This window comes from Otolemur garnettii, unplaced genomic scaffold (assembly GCF_000181295.1).
Source record: "Otolemur garnettii isolate 467f Iridium unplaced genomic scaffold, OtoGar3 scaffold00002, whole genome shotgun sequence".
Classification (NCBI taxonomy): Eukaryota; Metazoa; Chordata; class Mammalia; order Primates; family Galagidae; genus Otolemur; species Otolemur garnettii.
Genome location: NW_003852397.1, coordinates 49,835,637 through 49,850,567, shown reverse-complemented (window position 1 = coordinate 49,850,567; position 14,931 = coordinate 49,835,637). Strand labels below are relative to the sequence as shown.

At 45.4% G+C, this 14,931-nt stretch overlaps 1 protein-coding gene across 1 annotated transcript in view; it reads left to right on the top strand.

Annotated features, from left to right (window-relative positions):
* The window catches only part of GLB1 (galactosidase beta 1), a 96,241-nt gene that overhangs the window by 36,174 nt on the left and 45,136 nt on the right, over window positions 1–14,931 (top strand). Inside the window, 5 exon segments of the mRNA XM_023513134.1 lie at window positions 560–654; window positions 5,527–5,707; window positions 9,694–9,752; window positions 11,973–12,094; window positions 12,181–12,221. Of these exon segments, the coding sequence (XP_023368902.1) occupies window positions 560–654; window positions 5,527–5,707; window positions 9,694–9,752; window positions 11,973–12,094; window positions 12,181–12,221 (498 nt within the window).

Sequence of the window (14,931 nt, the reverse complement as noted above, 5' to 3'; positions counted from 1 at the left end):
ACATTACAAAGAAAAGAAACTTATGTCTTACAGTTATGGAGGCTGAGAAGTCCAGGGTCAAGGGTCCACATCTGATGTGGGACTCCTTGCTCTAGGGACTCTGTAGAGTCCTGAGAGGACACAGGGCATCGTGTGATGAGGAGGCTGAGTGTGTTGGTTCAGGTCTCTCTTCCTCTTCTTACAAAACCACCAGTCCCACTCCAGTGATGTGGATTAATCCGCTCTCACCCTTTGTGACCTGATCAGCTTTTAAAGGCCCCACTTCTCAACACGGCCACATTGGGGATTAAGCTTAATCATGAGTTTTGGAGGGGACATATGTTTAAATAATAGCAGACAGATACCAGGCATACTGTTCCTTGTCCACAGAGGAGCTCAGCAGAGGAGACAACTATTTTACAGAACGACTTTTATCAGACGTCTAGTGTGCATAGCTGCCCCCTTCACAAGGTATTGAGTCCAGTATTATCCTGATCTCTGCATCCAGCCCCAGCATAGTCAGTTGTGTTGGTGTCTCTTTGTACTGAGAGGTTTGTGTTACACCGCTCTTGTTTTCCAGATTACCTTGCAGCTGTGGACAAGTGGTTGGGGGTTCTTCTGCCCAAAATGAAGCCTCTCCTTTATCAGAACGGAGGGCCGATTATATCAGTGCAGGTAAGCCAGGAGTTGAGTAAGTGGGAAGGTGGGGGGGGTGTGGTTTCTATCCATCTGCATTATATAAGTGGTAGGTAATGTAAGATGCAGATGTGAGACTCATAGGTCTCTTTCTTTAAGAGGTAACGCCACAGATGGTGCTTCTAAGTACATTTTGGGAAGGTATTACCATTTCTGAATGCCTGCCATGTTTCAGGCTCTGGGCCTGCTGGCTTACAAATGCTATTCAGTTCTTCCAAAAAAATAATATTTTTGTTCTTTTTTGAGACAGAGTCTCACTCCATTACCCAGGCTACAGTGCCATGGCATCAGCCTACCTCACAGCAACCTCAAACTCCTGGGCTCAAGGGATCTTCCTGGTTCAGCCTCCCACATGGCTAGAACTATAGGCACCCAGCACAATGCCCAGTTAATTTTTCTATTTTTAGTAGGTATGGGGTCTCACTCTTATTCAGGCTGGTCTCAAACAACTAAGCTCAAGGGCTCTTTCCACCTCACCTCCTAGAGTCCTAAGATTATGGGTATGAGCCTCTATACCCAGCCCACCATTTAAGTGAAGAAATTTGGAAAGGTTGAGTTACTTGACCAGGGTCACTGAGCTGGCAGGTGGCAGAATGAAGATTGCACCCTCCTTCTGCTGAGACGAGTCTGTCTCCGTCTGTCCTATGATATTGCCTTCTGGCTGCAGGGATGCAGCATGATGGAAATGTTTTGGTCTCTGCACTGCCTGGGCGGTCAGTTAAACCTGGGATGGAAAAGGATGTGGTGAGTTGGGACCATTAAGTTTTCTCTCCTGCTTTTGCCCCACTCTCCTTCCTCCATGGGATCTACTGATCTCAACACTGGTCTGCTGTGGGCTACATCATGTTTGTTACATGTATTTCACGTGCAAAATCAGGAGACTTGACCTGCAGCAGTTTTTGGTGTTTATATAATTACTGAAATAAAACATAAAAACCCTGTTCCTTGGATATTTACCCAGGATGCTCTTATTGAAAAGAATACATTCAGGCTAGGCACTGTGGCTCATGCCTGTAATCCTCGCACTCTGGGAGGCTGAGGCAAGTGGATTGCTTGAGCTCAAGAAATGGAGATCAGCCTGAGGGAAGAGCAAGACCCCATCTCTAAAAATAGCTGGACTTTGCAGCGGGCGCCTGTCGTCCCAGCTACTAGGAAGGCAGAGGCAAGAGAATTGCTTGTACCCAAGAGTTTGAGGTTGCTGTGAGATATGACGCCCTGGGCCTCTTGAGGGCAACAAAGTGAAACTCTGTCTCAAAAAAAAGAAAAGAATAAATGTATACAAGACTGGAACACCACAGGGAAGTAGCACAGTACTCCCTGGTTTCCTTCTTATAAACAGTACTATGGACAGGTTGTAGGGTGGGTCACAGGGGGGTGAGAGCACAGCCCTTCCTTTGTCCCTCGCCTGTGGGGAGACCGAGGTGGTGAGAGTGACAGGTGTTGATTCTGAGGCTTCGTGGTGGCAAGAGATGTCTTCTTGAGAGAGCCTGGGTTGCTGCTCATAGAGGGACGTACAAGGAGCCCTTCCCGGTCCCTCCTTGTTTTACTTGTCTGAGTCTGTGCAGGTTGAGATGATGATAGGAGCCGTGTTTTCCTGTATGAAGACCCACATCTGAACTTGGGCGTAGCTTTGCCCTGTGCCCTGTGTCTTCCTTCTTTCTCCTGATCTCTTTTTAGCTGGCTTCTTTTCAGTCTCTGCTTCTCCTTGAGTCACTTTCAATTTCTGCTCAGAACTTCTCTGCACCTTCTGACTATGGAAATGGCACCAAAAATGTAATCAAGTGTAAGTCTGCCGAGGACAGTGAAGTCAATGTCTTGGAGACATTTCTCCTTGTGTCCGTCCTTGGCAACCCCAGATGACTTTAAGTTACCTGCATGCTGCCAGATGACTCTGCACTCCTCTTCCTCCTCCTCCTCTTCTCCTCCTCTTTCTCTTCCTCTCTTTCCTCTCCCTCTCTTACTCCACCTGCCTGAATCCCATTTTGCCCCTTTTTTCCAAAATAAAACAGAAAGTAAGAAAAAATGTAATCGTCAACTGAGCCTCAGGAGCCAGAAGCAGAACTCTGCACATTTTGGGAGCTTCCTTGAATATGTTTCTGTACTTTTTTTTCTTCCTTTTCACAGAGTCAGTTCGTTCTGCATGACCTATTTTCTGTGTGGCTTTTTGCACTTCATTCTTATGTCATAAGCATTTTTTCACACCAATTAAAATTCTTTGAGCGTCATCTTTCATGGCTGCCTTACTTGTCTCTGGAGGCGCAGCCCATACACGAGCTTCCTCTGTCCGGAAGCCATCCCGTTGGCTTCCGCTGGACCCTGGGAACCCTGGTTTGGTGCCTGCTTTTGTGAAGCACATATGGCAGCTTGCCTTGTTACGTCTCTGACCTGCGCTACCTCTAATCTCCTTGGCTCTCCACGTGTCTGCACATCACACGCCAACCCAAAAGGCTGGAATTGAATAGAGGCTGGTGGGCTTGATAAAGGAAGAACTGAGGGACTTGTAGATAGTGTTTCTGACCTAAAGATTTCTATAAAAGCTGGTTTCTGTCTTTGTCTTAATTAATGTCGAGGGATAGAAAACAACCAAACAACCATTCAATTCATGATATCGGCGTTCTCTCTGGGTGCCCCAGGACTGTATGGAGGCCATGGAAAGGCTTTGATCTGTAACCAGGGTAAACAAGAGTCAGACCAGAAGGCTTAAATCCCTGCCTGAGGATAGTCAGGGCCCTCAACACTGTTGATTTACAGATACAGTCTGGACCTCTGTTCATGCTGATGATTCAGCCAGATATGCAAGTGCTTGTCTTCTGGGAGTTTGCAGATGGGGAGGTTCACCTCAGCTTGCACTTAAATGAGTTTCAAGCACCCACTGATAACACCCATGGGTAAACTCTTTAGGAGCTGTGACTTTCCGCCTACAGCTTTACTTCATCCAATTAGTCCAGTATTTACCAGGAGGTAATCAGCCTATTTAGACCTGTTCAAAAGTCATTGGTATTTAAGGAGATTATGGGATAGAGATAGGTACTCTAGAACAAAGACCTAAAAATTGTGGCCACTCCCTACCTGTTCTTGTAAATAAAGGCACAGTTGGAATGGCCGCACCGTTTGTTTACATGGCGATTGTGGCTGCTTTTGTACTGCAGTGGTGGAATGGAGTAGTTGAGATAGAGACCCTTATGGCTGAAAAGCCTAAATATTTATTCTCTAGCCCTTTATTAGAAAAGTTTGCTGACTCCTACTCTGGAAAACTCAGTATTCCTCTGAACGTCACTGTGACTTTTTCTATGGGTGTTCAAGCCCTTTCCTGTTTCTGTGTCTCCCCCACTTCCACCCCTACCTCTTACACACCTCTTTTTTTATTTCTTATTGGCAATAACATAGGACTTGAGTAGAGTCTGAGCTGCAGCTTTTTGAGCACTTACCAGCTGCTGAATACTGTGCAAAGCTCTAGTCACGTATTGACTCAGTTACTCCTCATAATACACTTTACAGGTGGAGTCCCATGGGTAGGAAGTGGCAGAGCTCAGATTTGCATGTGGACAGTTAGGCCTCTGTCTCCTGTGCCCATGGCTACCACACCAGTGTGCTTTTCTCTCTCTCAAAACCAAACCAAATTATGGGCGTGCATTTTTGTAAGCCCGTTTATGTTAAGGTATATAATACAATGAAAATAATGGATAAATAAGATTTGAAAAGGTGAGATTATAGGGAAGAAACTGAGGTTGGGTTGGGGATTAGGAGTGGGCGGAAAAGAACATGAGCCACAGAGGCTCTGGGCCCACTTAGTGGCTAGAGCTGACCCATAGATTTAGCTTTATTGGCAGCTAAATGATAGAGACATAGCCATTTAAATGGAACTTACTAAAAGAGAGGAATCTGGGTATGGTGGCTCATATGTGCAATCCCAGTGCTTGGGAGGCTGAGGCAGGAGAATCACGTGAAGCCAGGAGTTGGAGACCAGCCTGGGTAGCATAGCAAGACCCCCATCTCTACAAAAAAAATAGAAACTTTAGTTAGGCATGGTGGTCCATGCCTGTAGTCCTTTGGGAGGTTGAGGCGAGAGACTCACTTGAGCCCAGAAGTTCGAGGCTGCAGTGAGTTAGGATTGTGTATTATCTGTATATTTAGTGTATATGTATGTCTCTGTAAATCTGGGATGCTGTATCTTAAAATGCTTTCAGTGGTATCTGTGGGCAATAGAATTAACAGACTTTTTACATTTTCTTTTCTTTTTTCTCCATTTTCTAATATTTTTACCATTGGAAGTTATTATTTATGTAATGTTTATAATATCTATTAGGATATTATAGAGGAGAATATCACTACAAACCAAAAAATAATTTGATGTATTTATTTTCTTTCTCTTATTTCTGGGTACTGGGGAAGGGTTTAGTAGAAGGTAACTTTTGTGCTGAATTGCTTTTTAGAAAAATTAGTTTTGCAGTCTTTTCTAATAATAGGAAGCTCAGATATTTTCTCCAAACAAAAGCTTGCATTAGAATGGCTACATTGAGATCTCCTCCCTTCCTCCCTCCCTCCCTTCCTTCTCTCCCTTGTTTTTGAGATAGGGTCTCACTCATTTGCCCAGGTTGGAGGGCAGTGATGTCATCAGAGCTTCCTGCAACCTCAAACTCCTGGGATTAAGTGATCCTCTTTCCTTAGCCTCCTGGAGCTGGGACTATAGGCACGTGCCACCAAGCCCGGCTAATTTTTCTATTTTTTGTAGAGACCGAGGTCTTGGCTCTTGCTCAAGCTGGTCTTGAATTCTTGGGCTCAAGGGGTCCTTGTGCCTCAGTTTCCTGAGTGGCTGGGACTACAGCTCCCCTCTTCTTTTCTAATTTGCAGGTTGAAAATGAATACGGCAGCTACTTTACCTGTGATCACGACTACATGCGTTTCCTGCTGAAGCGCTTCCGCTACTACCTGGGCGATGATGTCGTGCTGTTCACTACTGATGGGATATTTGAAAAATACCTGAACTGTGGGGCCCTGCAGGGCCTCTATGCCACAGTGGACTTTGGAACAGGTTGGTGTCTATAGTAACAGAAAATACAGCTTACAGTCAGCTTTTAACTCAGTCAGTTATCTGGGCAGCTGTTGTTTTAGGTGTTAGGGGCAGGTAGAATGAGATTGCTCAAATTGTCCTTTCTCTATAGTAGAGAAAACGGAGTAACTGCTTTCCTCAGTCACAGAGGGTTATCTGTAGGTCAAGAGCTTCCAGGGTCACTCCACTCCCAGCACTGGTGGAGCTGGCCTGGGACCTGGAGTACTGACTGCTCTCTGGAGACTGGGCTGACCCACCCAGGATGAGGAAACCCGTAGGCAGTTCCAGCTGTGCAACCCTCTTCCCTGACACAGTTGCCTTTCAGGCCCTGTGTCTGGGTCAAGCTTCTCTGCTCTCTCTGTTCTCCCAAGTAGTCAGGACACTCGGGGCTGTGTCCTGGCCGCAACCAACTTTGAAGTCAACCACTAGCTGGGAAGTTACCTTACTCTTCTGTTATGTTGCTGCATAACTCTTAACAGGGCTGAAGGTGGTTTGGCAGGTGCTATGAAAACTGTCTTGCCAGACTCATTACTGCTGTGTAAGCCATGAAGGTTCTGCAAATAAAAGTTCCACATGGGTGGGTAGTGTGGCTAGAGTGCTTCTGGCCAAAAGACATGTTAAGAGTCTTCATTTAGAATGAGAATGGCCTCCATAAGGGATGTGACAGCTAATTACAGCATGTAATCCTGAGTAGGATCCTGAATGACAAAATATTTTTATAGAGAGAAGCTGCTAGAATGAATCTAGTAAAATGAGAACAACTGGGGAATCTCTGTGAGGGGAATATCAGAGTTCTTTGTAATGTTCCTACAACTTTCTATAAGTTAGATATTCCAACATAAACAGTTTGCCCCCGGGCAGCGCCTGTGGCTCAGTGAGTAGGGCGCCAGCCGCATATACCAAGGGTGGCAGGTTCGATCCCAGTTCCAGCCAAACTGCAATAAAAAAATAGCTGGGCATTGTGGTAGGCGCCTATAGTCCCAGCTACTCAGGAGGCTGAGGCAAGAGAATTGCCTAAGCCCAAGAGCTGGAGGTTGACATGAGCTGTGATGCCACGGCACTCTACTCAGGGCAACAAAGTGAAACTCTGTTTCTAAAAAAAAAGTTACCCCCAAAAGATCAGTCCCCCAGGTAGCATAGAGCTCTGCTTCCCTCACCTCCGAGGCATGAGACACTCCATGCGTACTGTACACCCAACACTCATCTTTTCCTAAGAGGGATGACAGAAGACTGGAATGAGCAGGTCAGAATAAAGTCACATTTGTAAACAGGTTCTTCTATATTATCAAAAAAAAGAAGAAAAGAAAGAACTGACTGTCAGTGAATTGAGTGTTTCTAGAAACATGGTGCCTTGCTTAGAGCATTTGGTGATAAAAGAACTCACCTACAGAGAGCTGCAGAGGAAGTGGCATGCCAGTTTCCTTCAGCTTGGGCACACTTCCCATCACAGTGATGAAAAAGCACAGTATTCTATGGGGAGGAACACATCGAAGACTATTACGTGTTGTAAACATGATTGGTTAGTCTGAAGTGACGGTGTGACCATCACTGCTGGGGGGTTGGAGAGCAGACCACTGTAAGGCCAGTGTTGCTAGAGTGGACTGGCCTCCAGCCTGGGGCCTTTGCCAACTTCATCCATTTGTGTGGGAGCAGGCCTCTCCCTGGAGTAGGGGTGGGGGGCCTCATGATAACAATGCTCAGAGATCTCAATGCCAACGAATGCTTAATAGTGAGAAATACAGCCATCAAGTAATAAGGTTCTGCTCCCAAATGATCAGCACATTCTCTCCTGAAAGTTGGACTTACAAAGAAGCCAGGAGCCAATCTCAGACCAGGGCTTATCGGAAGGTCTTGGCTGATAACCTCTGTGGGATTCCTGCTGTGGGAACTGGGTCATGAAACCGTGCGGCAGAGTGTCCTCTGCCCTGGAGGGTGTGGACACTTCATGCTTATCCTTTCACTGAAGTGAGGCAGCCTGTTAGTTCTCTTGGGAAACATTCTCTTTTTTTTGGACAACAGAACACATAGGAGGCAAGATGAGACAGACATCCTAATGAAATATTTCAGGAGGAAACTTTGAGAGCATGTGGTTTAGAGTGCCCATATCCCTTTGATTTGCTAATTAATAGGCAAATGTTTATAGCATTATATTGTGTGTATCACACAATTAACTGGCAAATTTTTGTAGCATTATTGTGTGTACCACACAGTGGAGGATACAAGTAACAATCCTTAAAGCAGAATCATCCTGTAAGGAGCATTTAGGTTGACCAGATGTTCGAGGGAAGAGTGACAAGACAAGCATCCAGGCCCCGGGAAAACACATATGAGGAAGGCAGGTCTGTGAAGGGAATTCCTAAACCAGTGCAGTCAGGAAAGGCCATAGGGACCTAAGCAGGGAGGAAGCAATGTTCTCTGGTCCCCACACATCTCTCAAAGGGGTGGCCTGGGTCTAGCCTGAAGCTAGCTCAGAGGTATTCCAGGTCTATGGGGATGTGTGGAGGGATAGGGGGCCTGTCTTAATTCAGGCTGCTGTAGCAAAATACCTTAGACTGAATAATTTATTAACAGGAGAAATTGCTTGTGCACAGTTATAGAGGCCAAGAAGTCCAAAATCAGGGTGCCAGCAAGGTTAGCCTCTGGCAAGTACTTGCTGTCTGCTTCACAGATGGTGCCTTCTTGCTATGTCCTCCTGTGGCAGAAGGGGCCAGGGAGCTTTCTTGAGATTCTTTTTTTTTTTTTAGGCCAGAGTCTCCCTATAGTGCCCTTGGTAGAGTGCTGTGGCATCACAGCTTAAAGCAACCTCCAACTCTTGGGCTTAAGTGATTCCCTTGCCTTAGCCTCCCAAGTAGCTGGGACTACAGTTGCCTGCCACAGTGCACAGCTATTTTTTGGTTGTAGTTGTTATTGTTGTCTGGCAGGCTGGATTCGAACCTGCCAGCTCTGGTGTATGTGGCTGGTGTCCTAACCTCTGAGCTACAGGCGCCAAGCCTTGTGAGATTCTTTTATAAGGGCACTAATCTAAGGTGACCAGATTTTAACATTGGTAAAGCGGGACACCACTGGGGGGGCAGGGCCTGACAACAATGCAAACTTTGATAAGCAGTTCTCAATAATTGGTTCTCAACAATTATTTGTTATTATTAAAGTTTAACATTATAAAATTGACAAAAATATAAAACACATATCCTGGTGAAATAGCCACATGGCAGCCGAAAACCATATATTCCCTTTCTGTTCTCCTGTCATTCCCTAGCTTGTCTTGCATTCTTTCCAAAAATTGGGGCTTTTTAAAATGCCGCAGTACACAGGACAAATTATTAAAAATTGGGACTGTCCCGCCAAAAGTGGGATGTCTGGTCACCTTACTCTGGGGGCGGGGGGCACTACTTGTTTGTTCCAGACAGTTTGGCTCCTTCTGAGCTAATCGTCCTTGCCTAGAAGCAAGGGAAGGAGCCAGTCTCCTTCTGATACCTTGCCCAGGAGGGGAGTAGGAGTTTACATTAGCCTTTTCATTTCCAAATGAAGTTACGTTAACCTCTTCATTCCCAAATAGAGTCACATTAACCTTTTCAGAAGCCGAAGAAAACCATATATTCCCTTCCCATTCTCCTGCTGTTCCCTAGCTTGTCGTGCATTCTTTTCAAAAATCAGGACTTTTTTAAAACTCCATGGGACACCAGACAAATTGTTAAAAATTGGGACTGTCCCGCCAAAAGCGGGACGTCTGGTCACCTTACACTAATCCCATTCACAAGGGTAGAGCCCTCATGTCTTAATCACTTCCCCAAGGCCTTGCTTCTTAATACTGTCATATTAGGTATTAGGTTCCAACATATGAATTTTAGGGGGACACCAAACTTCAGACCATGGCAGAGCCTTAGGCTCAAGTCCCAGAGAAGGCTCTTGCTACTTAACTTCTTGTCATTCCTATGATTAACCTTTCTTCTCCCTCTTATAATTTTCAGGTGTCAACATCACAGCTGCTTTCAAACTCCAGAGGAAGTCTGAGCCCAAAGGACCCTTGGTAAGAATGGAGGGTGCTGGTGGCTAGTACGCACTTCATTGCACCTATTGGTGGAGAGAGGTTACTTGCCGTAGGAGGGGTGTGAGTAGATTTTTGATTTTTCTGACTCTGGGCTCAGAGGCAGATGGCATTGTGTGGACATAGCTGTTCTGGATACATGGGTGACAGCAGAAATAATGCTCCTATTGAAACCAAGGCCCCACACTGGAGCAGAATAGACAGAGGACCAACATTAATGGCCTGCCACACACCAGGCTCTGTGCTCCTGCATTCTGGTGCTGTCTGGTTTCAAGAGCAAATCTCAGAAGTTGTCTTATTATCTCCATTTTTAGTGAGGCTCATATGTCACTTGCCAAAGACACCAGCTAGTGGGTGGCTGGGCCAAGTTCTGAGTTCAGGTCTGTGTTTTTTGACAACTCTTTGTGACAGAGCTGCTCTACCTTTAAAGTGTTTATGAAGGCTCAGTGCCCATAGCACAGTGATTACGGCTCCAGCCACATACACCAGGGCTGGCGGGTTCGAACCCAGCCTGGGCCAGCTAAACAGCAATGACAACTGCAACAAAAAATAGCCAGGCATTGTGACAGCACCTGTAGTCCCAGCTACTTGGGAGGCTGAGATGAGAGAATCGCCTAAGCCCAGGAGTTGGAGGTTGCTGAGAGCTGTGTGATGCCACAGCACTCTACCAAGGGCTATAAAGAAAGACTCTGCCTCTACAAAAGAAAGATAATAGTAATAAAATAAATAAATAAATGTTTATGAAACACTTGGGGATATTGTTAATCCTTAAGTGATTTGTAAACACAGCAAAATTTGATCTCCTGGAGATTCACTGGGGCCTGAAACTTTGAATTTCTAATAAGCAGCCAGGTAGCATTCAGGATGTTGATTTCCTGACCACACTTTGAGTTATAGAGCCTGATGCCTTGCTGTGTAGATGGTGGCAAAGTCCAGGCAAGCATAAAAAATCTATCAGCCTGTCACACTCTGTTCTTCTCTTCCTCACCTGAAGTTGTTACTCAGGCCAGTGTAAGGGGTTGCATCTTGTACCTTTGTAGCAAGTCTCCTATGTACAAGCCTTATTTACCAAACAACCTTTTCTGAGTCTGATCTCTGCTTAGTGAGCAGTGTAGAGCCTGCATTCACAGTCTTTGGGTGGAGCTATTTCCTGGAACCTGAAAGGAGAAGGCCCCACAGAAGGTCCAGATTTCTTTTTCTTTTTCTAGACCAAGAGTTTGGCAGGGTTAGTGCCCAAGAGAAACAGGAAGTGTTTAGGACCTGCCTTGCAGAATTCTTGGATAGTCTCCCTCATATGTCAGCCTGAAAATCTAGATTTACACAAAGGGTGAATTTGGAGCTCATCATTTTTTTTCTTTCTTTTTTTTTTTTTCTTGAGACAGAGTATCACTTTGTTGCCTTTGTTAGAGTGCTATGGTGTCATAGCTCACAGCAACCTCAAACTCTTGGGCTTAAGAGACTCTCTTGCCTCAGCCTCCCAAGTAGCTGGGGCTACAGGCATGCACCACAAAGCCCGGCTATTTTTCTTTTTTTTGTAGAGAAAGAGTCTCACTTTATTGCCCTCGGTAGGGTGCCATGGCCTCACACAGCTCACAGCAACCTCCGACTCCTGGGCTTAAGTGATTCTCTTACCTCAGCCTCCCGAGTAGCTGGGACTACAGGCACCCTGGCCACAACGCCTGGCTATTTTTTGGTTGCAGCCATCATTGTTGTTTGGTGGGTCTGGGCTGGATTCAAACCCACAAGCTCAGGTGTCTGTGGCTGGCACCTTAGCCTCTTGAGCCACAGGCACCAAGCCCTCAGGCTGGTCTTGAACCTGTGAACTCAGGCAATCCACCTGCCTCGGCCTCCCAGAGAGTTAGGATTACAGACGTGAGCCACCGCGTGTCCAGCCTGGAGCTCATTTTATAACCATTGTTTGCTTTCTAGTCCTTCACCCAATAAGACTTACCTACATATTTAAACAGGAGATCAGTTAACAAAATTTTGGCAAAGGTACAGCTTTTCAGGAATACTTGTATTGTGTAAGAAGAGATCCTACTCTGGGTCGGAGCCTGAGGACTGAGCGTGGGCTTGGCTGTTAGTGGAAGTGCTCAAGCCCTTTGACACCTTCCTTGGTGGAGGGTATTACAGGGAAGCTCTAGGTTTGGAGGGTTGTAAATGTATTCTGAGCTCCACATCTTTTCCTTTTCTTCTTTTTAGATCAATTCTGAATTCTATACTGGCTGGTTAGACCACTGGGGTCAACCTCACTCGACAGTGAAGACTGAAGACGTGGCTTTCTCCCTTTTTGATATACTTGCCCGTGGGGCGAGTGTGAACTTGTAAGTGTTCACTGCCTGAGGGGAGAGAGCCTTCAGTAACTGTGGGCTCACAGTAAAGTACTACGTGTTCTCTTGTTTCCTTGTAGGTACATGTTTACAGGTGGGACCAATTTCGCCTATTGGAATGGTGAGAGCAATTTAACATCTGTTTCTAGAAAGTTTATGCTAGAATGTTTCTGTTGACTGGCTTTTGGAGTGTGTGCCCACGGACAATTTGTATTTTCTATTTCTGTTTGTCTTCTAAATTTCCTAATATATAAGAATTACCTATATAATATTTATTTATTTATTTATTTATTTGAGACAGAGTCACAAGCTGTCGCCCTGGGTAGAGTGTTATGGCATCACAGCTCACAGCAACCTCCAACTCTTGGGCTTAAGCTATTCTCTTGCCTCAGCCTCCCAAGTAGCGAGGACTACAGGCGCCTGCCACAATGCCTGGCTATTTTTTGGTTGTAGTTGTCATTGTCATTTGGCGGGCCCAGGCTGGATATAAACCTGCCATCTCTAGTGTATGTGGCTGGTGCCTTAGCTGTTTGAGCTACAGACACCAAGCCTCCTGTAGCTCAGGCAGCTAATTGAAGGTCATATCCTGAACATTTAGACCCTTATTGTTTTAAACTAGTTTATTTAGGGAGGCTTCATCTGTACTATATGACTGCAGCTTCTTTGTTCAGATATTCTATTGTGGTCTTTTTTTTTTTACTTTTTAAATTAATTTTATATAGAAGTAATAAATACCTTTGGACAGTCTCACCTGGTCACCCTGGGTAGAGTGCCATGGTCTTACAGCTCACAGCAACCTCAAACTCTTGGGCTCAAGTGATTCTCTTACCACAGCCTCCCAAGTAGCTGAGACTGCAGGCACCAGTCACAATGTCCAGCTTTTTTAGAGATGGTGCCTCGCTCTTGCTCGGGCTGCTCTTAAACTGCCGAGCTCAAGCAATCCACCCGCCTCAGTCTCCCAGAGTGCCAGAATTACAGGCATGAGCCACCACATCTTTTTTTTTCTTTTAATTAACATCTTGTTAAGATAAGAATTGCATGCCATAAAATCCAGGATTTTAAGGTGTATGGTTTAGTGGTATTCAATATTATTCCCAAAGTAGTGCAACCATTGCCACCATCGAATTCCAGAATGTTTTATCACCCCCCAAAGAAACTCCATGCCCATGAGCAGTCTCTCCACACTTTCCTTTCACCCATCCCCTGGAAGTCACCATTCAAGTCTTTATCCTTGTGGATTTATCTATTGTAGACATTTTGTATGAATGGAACCATAGGACATGTGGTCTTCTGCGTCTGACCTCTCTTATCTAGCCCAGCGTCCTCAAGGTTTGTTCGGGTTGTGGCACGTCTCGGCGTTTCATTCCTTTCATTTCTATTGTTGCTAAACCATGTGCCGTGTTGTAGATGTACAATCTTTTGTGTATCCCTTCATCAGCTGATGGATTTGGGTTATCTCTACTTTTCAGCTATAATGTTGCTGTGAATATTGACGTGCAAGTATTTGTTTGAATTCCTATTTTAATTCTTCTGGCTGTATACCAAGGAGTAGACTTGCCAGGTCATGTGGTAGCTCTTTATTTAAAGTTTGAGAAGCTGCCCTCATGTTTTCCAAAGCAGCCGCACCATTTTACATTCCCGTGTATGCCATTTTTTGGCATACGTTGTAGGAAAAATACATTGGCATTGTAGGAAAAATTACAATAAAATTTTCCACATTGTGTTGCTGTTTGTGACAAATTATGCTATGTTGGCTTTTCTCTAAGCTTCATTCCTCACCTCCACATCAACTTTTTTTTTTTTTTTTGGCAGTTTTTGGCCAGGGTTGAGTTTGAACCCGCCACCTCCAGCATATGGGGCGGGGCCCTACTCCTTTGAGCCACAGGTGCCGCCCTCCACATCAACATTTTTATCATCAAATCATTGATGTTGCCCTACTATTGAGTTTTGGAGGCTTAATTTGGGCCTGAATCTTCAGGCTCTGAAATTGGATTCTATCAACTCTTTTTTTTGCAGTTTTTGGCCAGGGCTGGGTTTGAACCCGCCACCTCCAGCATATGGGGTTGGCACCCTACTCCTTTGAGCCACAGGTGCCACCCCGATTCTATCAACTCTTAGTGAAGATTCTGCTTTGAACTGCTACCTTCTTTGCATGCTGGGAAGGGCCATTGTTTATAAGCTTTTTTTTTTCTTGAGACAGAGTCTCATTCTGTCACCTTGGGTAGAGTGCAGTGGCATCACAGCTCACAGCAACTTCAAACTCCTGGGCTCAAGCGACCCTCTTGCCTTAGCCACTTCCCCAAGTAGTGGGGAACTGTAGGTGCCTACTAAAATGCCTGGATATTTTTTTTTTAAAAGGGGTCCAACTCTTGCTCCGGCTGGTCTGGAACTCTGGAGCTCAAGAGATCCACCTATCTCAGCCTCTCAGAGTGCTAAGATTATAGGTGTGAACCACCACGCCTGGCCCATAATTGATATTTTAGTTCCTCTATGTGATCCTGTCTTCTCACTAGAAGCAGTTAAGATATGGTAGTGCCTTTCATGCAGCAGTGGAAATTCCACCCAGCTGCCACTGGTGGAATTGAGGCTGATCATCCCTATGAGAATAAAGACTGATATATTTTAGAAATTTACAGTTCATGACACAATTTTTTAAAAAACTTGCTGTTTGGCTTGGCACCTGTGGCTCAAGCAGCTAAGGCGCCAGCCACATACACCTAAGGTGGCGGGTTCAAATCCAGCCCGGGCCCACCAAATAACAATGACGGCTGCAACCAAAAAATAGCCAGGCATTGTGGCGGGCACCTGTGGTCCCAGCTACTTGAGAGGCG